A 15,445-nucleotide genomic window follows, 5' to 3' on the forward strand; every position below is an offset into this window, starting at 1 on the left:
TGCTATACAGTAGATCCTTGTTGTTAATTTTAATGGTGCACCCACTTTAGGAAAGGAGCTACATTAAAGGGAATGATTTTAAGTTTAAGCTTGCTGGGGCTTAAACGCTAAATAGATATTTAATCTAGAAATTGGGGCCACACTTTCAGTATAAATGCATACATAGGTAGGACAGTTCTTTCATCGGCCTTGCCGCTGGGCGCTCCCCGCCCCCTCCAGTCCCTACCCGGCCCCGGCCGTAGGCGTCGTCATCCCAAGGCGCCCAGGCCAAAAACTATTGACCAGTTTGAGGGTCCCAGAGTCCGTTGCTCGCCGGCTGCGATGCGCGGACGTCAAGGGAGATCTCAATCCAGCGAGACACCCAGCCAGATAGGGGCTGCGTGGGAACTCTGGCCAGAAACTTTCTCAATTGTTCGGCGGGGAAAACAGGAAAGCGACTTGCCACTGGTCATCCAGCGAGTCCGCGGCAGAGCGCAGACCACAACCCAGGTCTCCTGTCTGCCAGGATCGGGAGTCTCTCTCGGTCTTACACGTCTCAGCCTTGTCTCGCCCCAGGGCGACCATTTCCGCCCCACATTCCTCCTCCTCTGACCCCCGCCCGGGGATCGCCGGCCGAGTCCCCGAGTTCCCAGTTCTTCGCTGTTGGGGTCTCCCAGCCCCGCCAGGCCTCCTCCGCGCAAGAGCACGGCCCTCCGCACAGCAGGAGAAGCGAGTATGGGGAGCCGCGAGGGTCAATCTCCACGAGCGACTTCGGCTTTCCGCGAGCGACTTCGGCTTTCCGCGGGCTGATCAGTGGGCACGGTTGACTCCGCCTCCCTGGTGGGAGGACTATCTAACTGAGCAGAGCTGCGGCTTCAAACCCCAGGCGCTGTTCAAGCGAAAGACTTGCCGGTACCCGGCGCCGGCGCGATGTGGGTGTGGCTGCTGCTACTGGCTGCGCTGCTGCTGGTCATCCTCGGCAAAGTTTACAAGGGGCTGTTCTCAGGCAGCTCCGCGAACCCCTTCTTGGTGGATGTCAAACGGCCACCCGCGCCTCTGGTGACCGACAAGGAGGCCAGGAAGAAGGTTCTCAAGCAAGGTGAGCGGGGAGACACCCCGGGGACCTAGGCTGCTCCCGAGCATCCTCACGGGTTAGCGTTTCCCAGATGCAAAGTGCTGGAAGGGCATCTTTGCATGTAGAGGCGCCCGCTTTAGAATCCACTCCTGGCGAGAGCCTTGGTCCCCGCAGGCCGAGGGAATCGTGGCCTCTGGGTCTCGGGCATCGTCCTGGGCGAGCCAAGTTCTTGTCATAGCCACGCTCAGACCCTGCCGCTTGGTATAGCCATGGCTAACGGTTTAAACAAGAAGAGATCTTCCCCCCTCTTTGACTTTAAGACCGTAACATTTTCACTTATCTTCCCCAGGGGTTTAAGGGCGTGGGAGAGCTATACAGAAACCTTTGTAGGAAATTGCATTTGGTTCATCAAGGGATGTGACTGATTATGCTGGTCCCATAATCTTGTGGTTGAAGAGAGGCTCAGTGGGGTGCCTCGGGCTCAGAGCTCTTTGTTTACGGAGGATCTGCACTGTCATCTTTTAAAAAGTATTTGTGGGTTTCCTTTAGAGTTTAAAGAAAGAGTTCGGCTGCTTAAAAAATAAAATAAATAAAATAAAGACAGTATTGTTGTAACTGGAAGGCCTATTATTTCTGAAATCAGAGTTTTAACTGGACTCTGTCACTGTCTCTGTCGCAGAGAATCAAACAGGACTGAGTAACTGAACAACAAACAACACTGATTTACTCTGTGAAAAAAGTGAAAGTAAAAGCGTTAGTCACTGTCTGACCCTATGCGACCCTATGGACCGTAGCCCTACACGCTCCTCTGTCCATGGCATTTTCCAGGCAAGAATATTGGAGTGGGTTGTCACTTCCTTCTCCAGGAGACCTTCTCTACCTAGGGATCAAACCCCAGTCTCCTACATTGCAGGCACTTTCTCTACTGTCTGAGCCACCAGGGAAGCCTGATGTACTGTGTAACCATTAGCAAATCACTCCATTTATCTGGATTGGTCTAAAGATGAGATGATTAGTTTGTTTTTGAAACCAAGTGTTGATCTCTCGTAGTGGGTCATGATATCAATTTAGTGAGTTGCAACTAGCATTTTAAAATTCAGTCAAATGGAAAATATGTGTATCCTACATAGTTGTGGTAAGTATTGTGAAACTTCTTTATATTATATACTGATGTATGTTCTGGATTATGAAATGTATTTTTCACTGTAGGTCTTTTAAAAAATGTTTGAAAAGTTCAAAGTTTTTACCGAGTTCTCTGGCATCTTGAAAAATCCCAAAGCTCAGTTCTTCTGGAGTGATCTTGAAAGAATAGATCTTGTGTAGAAAGTGCCCATACAGCACCATGGGCTGTCCAGTTTGTCTTGTTTAGGTGCTTCCTCCTCGATCCCACATCCAGGCTTTCCCAGTGTGAAGGGGTGGTGCTGTGATTTCTCAGAGGAGCTCTGTCCTGCCTCTGTATCAAGATCTTTAAGAACCATGATCTGAGTGGGCTGCACCACTACTGCCTGCAGATCCTGCATTTTCTGAAGATAACCTGCTTGTGAATAGACTGTTGCATGAGCCACCATCCAGCCCCACGATACTCTTCTCTTGTCCCCCACCTCCTTGTTTTCTTTCTTCCCTAGCTTGGTCTCTGACTGCGTTTAGGATTCTTAGCCTGGATCATGGTCAGCACTTGTGTGTGTGTGTGTGATAGTTTATGAATTATTCTTTCTTTGCAAGTAGGGAAAATCCTCAGCTACATAGTGGTTTTGGTTAAATCAGTTCTGCTGCTGCTGCTGCTAAGTCGCTTCAGTCGTGTCCGACTCTGTGCGACCCCATAGACTGCAGCCCACTAGGCTCCTCTGTCCCTGGGATTCTCCAGGCAAGAATACTGGAATGGGTTGCCATTTCCTTCTCCAATGCATGAAAGTGAAAAGTGAAAGGAAGTCGTTCAGTTGTGCCGACTCTTAGTGACCCCATGGACTGGAGCCAGTTCAGATCAACCTAAATCACTTTGTTCAACCTTTCCCAGTGGGTCCTGAGTATGTCCCAGGTAAAATGTTTGAGATATTTTAGTGAGGAGCCCTGTGCCAAACTGCTCTGGAAGTTTTCTGGAGCATCATATAAGCTAGAACATTCTGCGTTGCTTTCCACCTCATTGTCCTTTCATTGCGCTCTCCATCTCCTCCTTTGCTGCAGCTTTCTCCATCAGCCGAGTGCCAAAGAAGCTGGATGTGGTGGTGATTGGCAGTGGCTTTGGGGGCTTGGCAGCAGCTGCAATCCTAGCCAAAGCTGGCAAGCGAGTTCTCGTTCTGGAACAACACACCAAGGCAGGAGGCTGTTGTCATACCTTTGAAAAGAATGGCCTTGAATTTGACACGGGTAAGGCTGCCAAGGCAAAGGGGTGGGAGCAGGAGGTTTGGAGTAGCCGCAGTGGGACGATCCTGGGCTTTTCAGTGGTTTTGGAGGCCCAGGTTTTCTTTGCCCTGGGCACTGTTGGTCTGACAGCTTTCCTGCCCAAATTCCTTTTGAAAAATTCCAATCTGATCTCAGATGAAGGGAAAAGGGGTTAGAGACACACCACATGTATCTCCATGGTCTGACAGCTGTACCTGCTGAACTGTGCGGGGATCTAGTGGTTTCTGCTGCAACTCCCCTTTTCAGAAAGGGTGGGTACCCCCTCTGTGGGTGTGGGCTTGGCCCTGTAGGACGCCTCTTTCACCTCGCTTCCTTGTTGGAGCCTTTCCAGGGCTCAATTCCCTTATCCCTATCATGCCTTGTTTTTCTATTTCTCAACAGGAATCCATTACATTGGGCGTATGCAGGAGGGCAGCTTTGACCGTTTTATCTTGGACCAGATCACTGAGGGGCAGCTAGACTGGGCTGCCTTGCCCTCTCCCTTTGACATCATGGTACTAGAAGGGCCTGATGGTCGAAAAGAGTTTCCCATGTACGCGGGGATGAAAGCCTACATTCAGGGTCTCAAGGACAAGTTTCCCCAGGAAGAAGCTGCCATTGACAAGTATATGAAGCTGGTTAAGGTAACACGGACATGTGTTATTCCCAACAAGGCTCACCTTCCTCATTAGTGGAGTGACAGGTGAGGGAGGCAGGAAGGAGGAACAGACATGTTTGTCTGGAACTCAGCCCAGGTCCGAGTTGACCTCTGTGCTCAGGCAGGCCCTCTCTCTGGAGCCTGGGCTCAGCAGCTGCCACTCACACTCTGGCCTGGCCAGGCTGGCTTCCATGTGGTTACATCTGTAACCCCTTTTCACTTCATCTGAGACCAGGTTGGAATTTTTCAAAAGGAATTTGGGCAGGAAACTGAAAAGCAAAAAAGGACTCATCTGAGGGGAGAATGGGAAAAAAAAAAGAAAAAAAAAACTTAGAGTAAAGAGTTTTACGATCCAAATTTAGCCAACTTCTGCTTCCCTGATGGCTCAGCAGGCTCAGAATCCAGTGCAGGAGACCACCTGCAATGCAGGAGGCACAGGTTGGATCCCTGACTCGGGAAGATCCCCTGGAGAAGGAAATAGCAACCCACTCCAGTTTTCTTGCCTGGAGAATCCCCATGGACAGAGGAGCCTGATGGGCTACAATTCATAGCTTGGAAAAAGTCGAACATGACTCAGCAGCTAAACCACCACCACCAAGTGTTGCTGGTCCCTTGGACTGTGCAGGCTGTTGGACAGGCAGTTCTGTCACAGCGGGTCTGGAGGTGAACCCTGTTCCTCCCTGCTTATTCCCCTCCCAGGTGGTATCCCGTGGAGCCATTTATGCTGTCCTGCTGAAGATTCTCCCACTGCCCGTGGCTCAGCTCCTCACCAAGTGTGGGCTGCTCACCCGCTTCTCTCCGTTCCTTCGTGCATCCACCCAGAGCCTGGCTGAGGTCCTGCGGCAGCTCCCCGCCTCCCCTGAGCTCCAGGCTGTGCTCAGCTACATCTTCCCCACTTATGGTGGGTCCTGGCCTTGGGCCCTGGGAAGCCCCTGTCTCTTAGTCTTTCTTCCTGAGCTTGGTTTATTCAGTCGCTCAGTCATGTCCGACTCTTTGCGACCCCATGGACTGCAGCACGCCAGGCTTCCATGTCCTTCACTATCTCCTGGAGTTTGCTCAAACTCATGTGCATTGAGTCAGTGATGCCATCCAACTATCTCATGCTCTGTCACCCGCTTCTCCTGCCTTCAATCTTTCCGAGCATCAGGGTCTTTTCCAATGAGTTGGCTCTTTGCATCAGGTGGCCAAAGTATTAGAGCTTCAGCTTCAGCATCAGTCCTTCCAGTGGATATTCAGGACTGATTTCCTTTAGGATTGACTGGTTTCATCTCCTTGCTGTCCAAGGGACTCTCTAGTGTCTTCTCCAGCATCACAGTTCAAAAGCATAAGTTCTTTGACTCTGAGGCTGCCTAGCTGACTGAAGTGGAGCTGCTCACACTCCAGGTCCTCTGGAGCTTAGGGAAGAAATGCCTGTCTTCCTCCCTGCTGGATACCTTGATAAAAATCCCCCTCACCTATGTCGTGGATGGTTTTCTTTCCAGTCCACACTCTCCTCCCTGGCAGCATGGCAGTTTGCAGGGAGGTCATTCCCACTGGCCCAAGACCTGGAACACTCCCTGTTTGCCTGTTTGGATAGAAGGAGGCTGCCCTGAGAATCACTTGGATCCTGGGAGGCATAGACTCAGGTTGCATGTTGTCTATTTTTTTTTTTTTTTAGGTCATGCTATGCAGCTTGCAGGATTGTAGTTCCCCAACCAGGCATTGAATCCAGGCCCCCCGCAACAGGGAAAGCACCTAGTCCTAACCACTGGACCATCAGGGAATTCCCAAAGGCTGCATGTTTTCTGACAGGAACCCGTGTTCCTTTTTTATTTTTTCATTGGAAGAAAATTACTTTACAATTTTGTGTTGGTTTCTGCTGTACAGCAATGTGAATCGCTATAATTATACATGTATCTCTTTACTCTTGAGCCTCCCTCCCCTCCCCCCACCTCACCCCTCCCATGTTCTGCTCTGAATGGTGTTGCTGCCTGCTCTTGCCTCATCACCCCCTCCTTCCTTCTATAGGTGTGACCCCCAGCCACACCACCTTTTCCATGCACGCTCTGCTGGTTGACTACTTCCTAAAAGGGGCCTTTTATCCCCGAGGGGGCTCCAGTGAGATCGTCTTCCACACCATCCCTGTGATTCAACGGGCTGGGGGCGCTGTCCTCACAAGGGCCCCTGTGCACAGCATCCTGCTCGACTCAGCTGGGAAAGCCTGTGGTGAGAGCCCTGCATCGTCTTCACAGTCCTTGGTGTCGGTGGGTGAGACTGGGAGTGGAGAGCAAAGAAAGCACTGAGGGCAGAGACCTCCAAATTGGGGGTTACAGGCTGGAATCTGCCTCAAGCTGGGGCTGCCTGGGAATAGCAATTGACCTGGTCTGGAAGTGAAAAGGACACAGGAAGGATAAAGGGTGGTGTGGTCCCCAGAGAACAGTATTTCATCATTTATTCAATAGAGACAAGTAGTTATCCTTTAATCCAGGAGTTCCTTGAGTGTAGAGGCGGTGTCTTTTTTATCTGTATGTCTATAGACTTTAGCACATACTGGAGCCAAGTAAATGTTTGTTCAGTGACTGATGGAGTGAGTTGTAACCTGGGTGCTCCATAGGGTGGTGTGGAGGCTGCCAGGATGCCCTGTAAATGGCAGAGTGGGGCTCAGACTCTACCCTGGCTCAGGTGTTTGCTGTCACCTGAGCAGAGAGTCAAAATCCCACCAAGGATAAACTCTGCGAGGAGAGGGTCTATGCAGGGAAGGGCTCTGGTAAATAGACAGACCATCTAGGGTAACTTCAGAAGTCTCGGCAAGGGGAGGAGAGAGAGGCCTGAAGGAAACAGGGCTGGTGTGATGGTGAATTCACCAGAGTAAGCTTTCAAGGAGGAGGTGATGAGTGGGTGGCCCAAAGCACCCAAAAGTCAAGGGAGAAAAGGCCATCAGTGATGTTTGAGGATGTATCTGTAGAAGAGACTGGAAAGTTCCCAGCAGTGAGGCAGGGGTAGCTATCAGCTGTGCAAGACTTTCTCTCGCAGTCACAAACCAGTTTTCCTTCCAGCCGTCAGGTGGTCTGTGAACCAAGGAGGGTTTATCATTGAATTAAATTCAGTTCTGGATATATTTATGTTTTTCACATGCTATGTGATAAAAGATGGAGATAAAAGATAAGTAAATCCTAATATCTAACTCAAGAAGTTTCCAGTCTCAGAGGGCAGATGACTGAGATATAACCAAGGTGCCGCATGGAGGCACACACTGAGGCTGGAGGTGGCACAGGATGGTGGGACAGGGACTCTCAGAGGGAGGTCGTGATGGGTGAGAGGAAGCTGGTCAGAGGGGAGAGGAGGTCATTCCAGGTGGGGGAAACAGAATGTGCAGAGGCACGGAGATATGAAAGAGCTGAGTTTCTTTTTTCTCTTTTTTGGCTGCACTGGGTCTCAGTTGCGGCACATGGAATCTTTGGTCTTCTTTGGTCAACTCTCAGCTATGGCATGTGGGATCTAGTTCCCTGACCAGGGATCGAACCTGGGCCCCCTTCATTGGCAGCTCAGTGTCTTAGCTACTGGACCACCAGAGAAGTCCCATGAGCTGAATATATTTAGGCATTGGAAAATGTTAGGTTGAATCATAAGAGTCTGTCACATTTCTAGGTGAAAAAAATGATTGACTGTCAGCCGTTGGGGGCTTCCCAGATGACACAGTTGGTAAAGGATCCATCTGCAGTGCAGGAGCTGCAGGAGATGTGTGTTTGATCTCTGGGTCAGAAAGATCCTCGGAGAAGGAAATGGCAACCCACTCCAGTATTCTTGCCTGGGAAATCCCATGAACAGAGGAGCCTGGCAGGCTACAGTCCATGGGGTTGCAAAGAGTCAGACACAACTGAGCATGAATGCACACACATGCTATTTGCATATAGTCCTATCTAATAGTTTGGTGAAAACTGTCAGATGGTCAGAGATGAGGTTGGATCCACAGAAGGGAGCACATCACAGAAGGCTGATAGGAGGGTTTGGAGTTTAATTAGAGGTTGAGGTGTCACTGGAGGGTTTAAAAGAGAGTGTGTTGGAACCAAAAACTCTGGCAACAGTAAAGAAAGACCTGGCATTTTAATGAAGACTATCAGCTCACGGGCTCTGTCTGGGTTAGTGTGGAGGTTGACTGGTGGCTAAAGAGAAGAGCTCCCATATCAGATAGAGAGAGAGCTAGAAAGCCAGTGGGGACTGTGGGCCTTTTGGGCCTTGGAGGCAGTGCTTTGAGCTGATCCCTCACTCTGCAGTTTTAGCTGGGGCCTACCTGCCTGGGTCAGTGTGGGAGAGATGGGGTGGGGTAGGAATGGGGGCCTTTCTTGTCTTCTTGGAGTGCACAGAACCTCAGCTAAGCTCTTGTGCCTGCAGGTGTCACTGTGAAGAAGGGTGAGGACCTGGTGAACATCCATTGCCCCATCGTGATCTCCGATGCGGGATTGTTCAACACCTACGAGCACTTGTTGCCAGAGCAGGCCCGCTGTCTGCCAGGTAAACAAATGAGTTGTGTGGCTCTCCTCCAAGTGGACCTGCCCTCTGCTTCCAGCTGACTCAGCCTGGCTGATGCTTCCCCCAGCATCAGGGCTGCTCTTTGACCCTCCTTAGGCAGAAAAGGTGAGCACACCAATTTCTATTAATAACAACTGTCCCCAGCAGGCCTTTGTTTAGGGGGTGGGATAACTTCCTTTGTCCTGCATCCTCCCCAAAGACCCTTTAGTTTTTATCTCTCATTTCATCCTTGGCAAATTTACACCCTTTCCCCTGATAACCTCAACTGCGTTTCCCTTTCCTCTTTCAAGTTTCCAGTCCCAGTTGTCCATTTCCGGTTTCCCTTGACCTTAGATCATCTCCCTGATAGTTAATGATGGTGGATTGAGTCTTAAAGGAATGGTTCCTGGGTTTTTCATTAAGTTTGCCATGTGAATTCTGCTTCCTTCCTTAATTTTGCACTTGTTTGGTGTGGGGAAGTCTGGTCTGAGATTGCTGTTAAGGGAAGGGAAGGCTGGAGTGGAGACGAAGGTCTTGATATTGTTGCTGTGGGCCTTATTTGGGACCTAAGGTTATGTTTTCCTGCCTCTGCTGGAACCAGCTTTGTATTGGTGCTGAGGCTTCAGGGGTACCCTCCTGGATTCTTCTCCTGGAGCCCTGCTCTCAAAACCTGGGACCCAGATAGAAATAAGCCTCAGTCCAGTCATCTCTGGGTTTCCCAGGTGGCTCAGTGATAAAGAATCCATCTGCCAGTGAAGGAGATGCAGGAGACTCGGGCTCAATCCTTGGGTGGGGAAGATCTCCTGGAGGAGGAAATGGCAACCCACTCCAGTATTCTTGCTGGGATAATCCCATGGACAGAGGAGCATGGTGGGCTACAGTCCATGGGTTTGCCAAGAGTTGGACATGACTGAGCACACACACACACATGCCAGTCATCTCCACTGCAGGCCGTGTCCAAAAATAAAAGCCTGTGGTTTTGGATGGGGAGCCATGTCTGTGTGCAAGCTTTACCTTTGTCCTTGCATCTGATCCTCAGCTGCTGGGTAGAGCTCATGTTGATGGCAGGGGACACGGAGGCACATAGGTGAATTGCTGCCCAAGGCCCACCCAGCTGGAGGCAGCCAAGTGGAGAGGAAGAGGCTGATGTTTCTGACTCCTAAGCCTGGATTCCTGGTCCCCTCTGGGCTGGGAAACGTGGGGCTTCCAGAGAGAAGGCCTTACTAGAAGGAGGAGGAGAGCAGATCAGCTCCCAAGGGACAGAGTGGCTGAGCCAAGGTTAGCTGGGGCGTCATCATTTGGAAATGGAGCTGGCAGCTCCCGATGTGATTGAGGGAAGGAGGCCACTGGCCGGGAGGGGGCCATCGATCTAGGAGGGTGAGAGAAAGGGGTCTGTGTCCAGGCCTCTGCCTGGGGCGGGAGGAGGGGAGTAAGAGCAGCCCAAGATGCGTTTGGGATGGAAACCTTGGTGGAAACCTGAGGAGGAGCCTAGAGCCCAGTACAAGGAGCATCCACCCTGGAGGGTGGGGCCGAGGCTGCTCTTGGGGAACTCAGGAAGGACACCCAGTAGAAAAATGAGGTCTTGGCTTTCCTGGTCGGGGAGAGGGTCGGCGGCTGCTGTGACTGTCTCTGGGGTACAGGACGTGTGCTTGGGAAACAGGCCCTCAGCCCTTTGCCTCCTTTCACTGGGCCTCAGCCCATGTCCGCTGCCAGCGGAGGCCTCTCTCTCAGGCTGGGTGAGCTGTGTGGCCTGAGGCAGAGACCGCCCAGTGGCCTTTGGTACTTCCAGCCTCCCTCTCTCCCAGGACCTTTGAACCCTGACGCTGTCTCCTGATGGCCCTGGGCGCTCATCAAGTGCACGTCCTCAGGTGATAAAAAATCCACAAGGAAGGGAATGCAAATAAATGACATGGAGTTATTGGAGGGACACCTAAAAAAAAGCGAAAGTATTTTCCTGCCTAGAATGATTCCTAGTTCCCTTTGAATCTAAAAGGCATTAAGAACATAATTTGTTTTTTGTTTGTTTGTGTGTGCTCAGTTGTGTCTTGCTGTTTGCAACCCCATGGACTATAACCTGCCAGGCTCCTCTGTCCATGGGATTCTCTTGGTAGGAATACTGGAATGGGTTGCCGTGCTCTCCTCCAGGGAATCTTCCCCATCCAGGGATCGAATCTGAGTCTCCTGTGTCTCCTGCATTGGCAGGTGGATTCTTTACCCCAAGCCACATGTGTAAAGAACATAATTTCTTTTACACTTAAGGTTCATACAACCTAAGTGAATAAGGAAAGGACCCTATGAGGGAGACTGTATTTTCTGGAAACTGCTTTCTGTGTTTAGAAATACAGGGGAAGATTACTCTTATATTTGTGGGCTCTCCTTGTTCCAGCTAGTTATTGTTTAGTCACTAAGTTGTGTCCGACTCTTTTGTGACCCCATGGACTGTAGCCTACAGGCTCCTCTTTCCATGGGATTTCCCAAACAAGAATACTGGAGTGGGTTGCCATTTCCTTCTCCAGGGGATCTTCCCAACCCAGAGATTGAACCTGGGTCTCCTGCATGGTAGGCAGATTCTTTGCTGACTGAGCCACCAAGGAAGCTCTATCTTAGTCAACCTCTGGCCCCCCCAAAAGACAGTACATGGTTTTGACTTGGTTATATTCCACTCCTGCCTTCTATTCCACCCCCAAATTCTATTTTGGTCACATGGTGCTGGGTGCAAAAACAAAAAAAGGAGCTTGCCCCTCCTTCACTGGCAGGTACAGCTTCCACTGCTCCCATGTATCTCACCCTGAGGACAGTCTCCTGTGCCAGCACCCTCCGCCCTCCTCCTGCCTGAAGGACCGGCCACCCCTCCCGAGTGGGAGCTGGATGAATCCCAGTTTGAGAACCTTTCAGACAGTGGTGGCAGTGATGCTCAACTGGGAGGCCCCAGAGACTGCTAGGATTCCTGATGTTTCCAGCTGTTTGGGGTAGAGATTCTGACAGTTCTGTCTCTATATCAGAGATGGAAACAGGATATCTTGTGGCCTTGGGGACAAAGCAGTGCTGGTTGGGGTCGAGAGTATGGAGGTGAGGTGGTCAGACCGAGGGAGTCTTTGTGAATAGGAGTGCCTTTCTTAAATTCTGGGGCTGAGCTTGGACATTATTGAAGATGTTTTGAAGAGGATATTTGTTTGAGCGAGGAAGACTCACTGACAAAATAAGTAAAGGAGCTGAGGCTGGTCTGGAGCAGTAGGGTTTGGTCTCATCATTGTGTGACTGATTTGAGACCCAGGGTTCTTTTAATTGATTTTTTTATGGAATATAGTTGCTTTACAGTGTTGTGTTACTTTCTGCTGTAGAACAAAGTGAATCAGTTATACGTACACATATATCCCTTTGTTTTTAGATTTCTTTGCTGGGGCGGGGGTGGGGGGTGGGGGGTAAGTTAGTCGCTCAGTCCTGTCCAACTCTTTGTGATCCCATGGACTGTGACCTGCCAGGTTCCATGGACAGAGGAGCCTGGCAGGCTATAGTCCATGGAGTTGCAAAGAGTTGGACATGACTGAGGGACTAACATTTTCACTTTTATCCATTAGATGGTTTGTATTCAACTTAATACTGAAGCCAAGGCTTGTAACAGACTGCTGTTCACAGCTGTGGCCTTTGTCATGTGGAGCCCTGTCCTCTGCTCATATTGATTTATTGGCTGCACTGGTCTTTGTTGCTGCACGCAGGCTTTCTCTGGTTGTGAGCAGGGGCTACTCTTTGTTGTGGTGCACAGGCTTCTCAGTGCAGTGGCTTGTTTTGGAGCACGGGTTCTAGAGCACAGGCTCAGCAGTTGTGGCACACGGGCTCTGAGGTATATGGGATCTTCCCCAACCAGGGGTTGAACCCACATCCCCTGCATTGGCAGATGGATTCTTTACCACTGGACCACCAGGGAAGTCCCTGCTCTTAACTTAGACATTAAGGTGACAATGGGACCATGATACAGATGCTGTGAATGGCTCAGGGAGCTGGCCATCTCTGCTTCTCAAGGCACTCAGAGCAGATGTCTGGGGCCATGGCCTTCACAGGCAGGAGACTGAGGAGCAGGCCAAGTTGTCCAAACAGCTGAGGCTGCAGATGAGGCGAGCGGGTGTCTGCTGGCTCCCGGGGTGGCGGCAGATCTTGGTGGTCTCCTTTTCACGGCCCTCCTAACCGTCTGCAGGTGTGAAGCGCCAGCTGGGGATGGTTCGGCCCGGCCTGAGCATATTCTGTGTCTTCATCTGCCTCCGAGGCACCAAGAAGGACCTGGGGCTGCCGACCACCAACTACTATATTTATTTTGACAAAGACATGGACAAGGCGTAAGGCATGGGTGTACATGTGCAGGAAGGGTAGCAGCCTGGTCCCCCAGAGCCACAGATGCTAGGGGGGAAGCAGCAGGATATAGGATGGGAGGAAATGGGCAAGAATCTACTCTGAAAGGACTTTTTCCCACCTGGGCTGTGCCTTGGCTTCATTCCTTGGGGGCACCTGGGGCTAAGCTGTGCTCGGGGTGGGGCTGGTGGCTGTGGGGGACATGGCCAGGGCCAACAGCCCCTCTCCTCCCCAGGATGGAGCGCTATGTCTCTCTGCCTGGGGATAAGGCTGCCACGCACATGCCCCTTCTCTTCATTTCCTTCTCATCGGCCAAGGACCCAACTTGGGAGGACCGGTACCCAGGTGAGGCTTGATGTGCTGGGGGCTGGGGCTTGGGTCGGGAGGGGCGGCAGCAGTGACCTGGCTCTGCGTCCCCAGACCGGTCGACAGCGATCATACTAGTGCCCACCTCATACGAGTGGTTCAAGGAGTGGCGGGACGAGCCCCAGGGAAAGCGGAGCAGTGCCTACGAGAACCTCAAGAGCTCCTTTGTTGAAGCCGCTGTGTCGGTCTTCCTGAAGCAGTTCCCACATCTGGAGGGGAAGGTAGGAGGGCAGAGTTGGTGGTCGGTGCATCTCCGCCCCTTCTATGGGGCTGGGAATGAGGCCTGGGGTGACTGAGCTTCAGGGGAGCCTATGCTGGCTGGCAGCTCATGCAAGGGCAGGGAAGAAAGAGGTGAGGGTCTCACAAGGTCCCCCTCCCACTCTTCGGCCACCTCTTTTGCCTCTTCAGGTGGACAGTGTGACTGGAGGGTCCCCACTGAGCACTCAGTTCTACCTGGCGGCTCCCCAGGGGGCCTGCTACGGGGCTGACCATGACCTGGGCCGTCTGCATCCTGGTGCGATGGCCTCCATAAGGGCCCAGAGCCCCATCCCGAACCTCTACTTGACAGGTATGTTGAAGGCCCCATCCTGCCAGGAAAACTGGGACCCTGGGCCTGTCAGTCAGTCCTCCGTTTCTGTTGCCTTGGTGGCTGAGGACCCTGGTCCTGGTCTGAAGGCATCTCTGTGGCCCTGGCTCAGGGGCCCGTCTCCCCACTGCCCTGCTTGGAGGTGGGGCGGGGGGATGCTCACAGGCCTCCACTGTTGTCTCCCAGGCCAAGATATCCTCACCTGTGGGTTGACTGGAGCCCTGCAAGGGGCCTTGCTGTGCAGCAGTGCCATCCTGAAGCAGAACTTGTACTTAGACCTTTGGAAGCTTGGCTCGCGGATCCAGGCCCGGAAGAAGAATTAGTTGGCTCAGGCAGGAGTCAGAGGAACTGGCACATCCCCTGCCTCACCTGTGTTTTTCTGCATTAGTTCCTTAATCACGTAAAGCACTCGACTGTTTCTCATTTCTGGATACAGGTCCAACACACAGGTCTAGCATAGATGGTGGTTCTTAAACTGAAGCTCTTTCACACCTTTTAGAACATGCTGTTCCTACAAAACGCCCAGCGTGGGCTACTGACATGGGTGGCTTTCATGGCCCGTCAAGCTGCACTTTGCATCCCACACCCATACCTCCTAAGTCTGAGCCATCAAATAGAATATTCTCATCAGGTGGCTAGAACCCTCGAGAGCATGGGTCAGCTGAAGCAGGGGGGTCCCGTTGGCCTGAAGCTTCTCCTCCCGTTCCCCCTTAGTGCCTGCATCTACACAACAGAGAGGTGTCTGATGAGCATGGTTTGGCTTGTAGTTCCACAGGCTCAGAGGATGCAGATCCTATTTTTCTGGTTCCAGTGGCTCTTCTAAGAGTGTGGGGAAACTCCTGTGATATGGTCCATGTGGATGTGGGGGCTGGCAGTGGACAGGATGTGTTAGTTAGCAAGGTATATACGTTATGGGAGAACATCCAATTTGTATACAGCTGGGGCCTAGGCTTGTCTTCCTTTTGACTGGGGTCACGCTGGGTTCTCACCGTGTCAGCACCAGGATACCCTCCCAGACCTCAGGGCCTGAGCACCAAGGTGTAGCTTCCCAAAATACACAGCAGTCAGGGCAGAGGCCTAGAAAGACAGCTTCACTGGGGCTGACACAGGTGGAAAGCATTCCAGCCAAGGGCACAGCAAAGGACAAACACTGGGAGGTAACGACTGTATTATGACGAGCAGCCCAGTTACCTCTGACCTAGAACCAGGGCTGCCTGGTGAGGAGGAATGGGGTTGGAAGTCATGGGAAGTTACAGAATGTGTGCAATGCCTGGGAATGCATTTCCAGTGTGTTGGAACTTACATGGGGATTGGGTGGGAAGGTGAGTGAAGGTGCTAAAGGTTAAAAAAAAAAAAAAGACCTTTTCCTTACTAACATGCCTTACTTCAGTCAATTTTAATGCAGTACTAATAACCTTAATATTTTAGAGGGGGATTAAGAGGTACAATATAATCATTAATACTAAAATAACTTCATATGGGGACAAATGATTATAGACTTGTGTTCAATTTTGTAATGTATACAAATGTCAAATCACTGTGTTGTTCACCTGAAACTAATACAATGTAT

The 15,445-nt window shown here is 51.3% G+C and overlaps 2 protein-coding genes across 2 annotated transcripts in view; one reads left to right on the top strand and one right to left on the bottom strand.

Moving 5' to 3' along the window:
- The window catches only part of ELMOD3 (ELMO domain containing 3), a 33,514-nt gene extending 33,101 nt beyond the window's left edge, over positions 1 to 413 (bottom strand). Inside the window, exon 1 of the mRNA XM_055540364.1 lies at positions 227 to 413. The gene's annotated coding sequence lies outside the window, so the exon portion shown is untranslated. The remainder of the gene's footprint in view (positions 1 to 226) is intronic.
- A 171-nt stretch (positions 414 to 584) lies between these two features.
- On the top strand, positions 585 to 15,423 carry RETSAT (retinol saturase). The gene is made up of 11 exons (XM_055540363.1): positions 585 to 1,078; positions 3,236 to 3,418; positions 3,836 to 4,077; positions 4,791 to 4,992; positions 6,099 to 6,296; positions 8,463 to 8,582; positions 12,772 to 12,910; positions 13,159 to 13,268; positions 13,344 to 13,510; positions 13,698 to 13,857; positions 14,062 to 15,423. Exons 1-11 carry the CDS (start codon positions 910 to 912, stop codon positions 14,196 to 14,198), a joined length of 1,827 nt encoding a protein of 608 aa, XP_055396338.1. The 5' UTR covers positions 585 to 909; the 3' UTR covers positions 14,199 to 15,423.
- The last annotated feature ends 22 nt before the right edge of the window (positions 15,424 to 15,445 follow it).

Source organism: Bubalus kerabau, chromosome 11, assembly GCF_029407905.1.
Source record: "Bubalus kerabau isolate K-KA32 ecotype Philippines breed swamp buffalo chromosome 11, PCC_UOA_SB_1v2, whole genome shotgun sequence".
Lineage (NCBI taxonomy): Eukaryota > Metazoa > Chordata > Mammalia > Artiodactyla > Bovidae > Bubalus > Bubalus kerabau.

Coding starts and splice junctions, on each gene's coding strand:
- RETSAT (XM_055540363.1), top strand. CDS start 910: ATGTGGGTGTGGCTGCTGCTACTGGCTGCGCTGCTGCTGGTCATCCTC. Junction 4,078..4,790: donor AGTATATGAAGCTGGTTAAG/GTAACACGGACA, acceptor TTCCCCTCCCAG/GTGGTATCCCGTGGAGCCAT. Junction 4,993..6,098: donor CTACATCTTCCCCACTTATG/GTGGGTCCTGGC, acceptor TTCCTTCTATAG/GTGTGACCCCCAGCCACACC.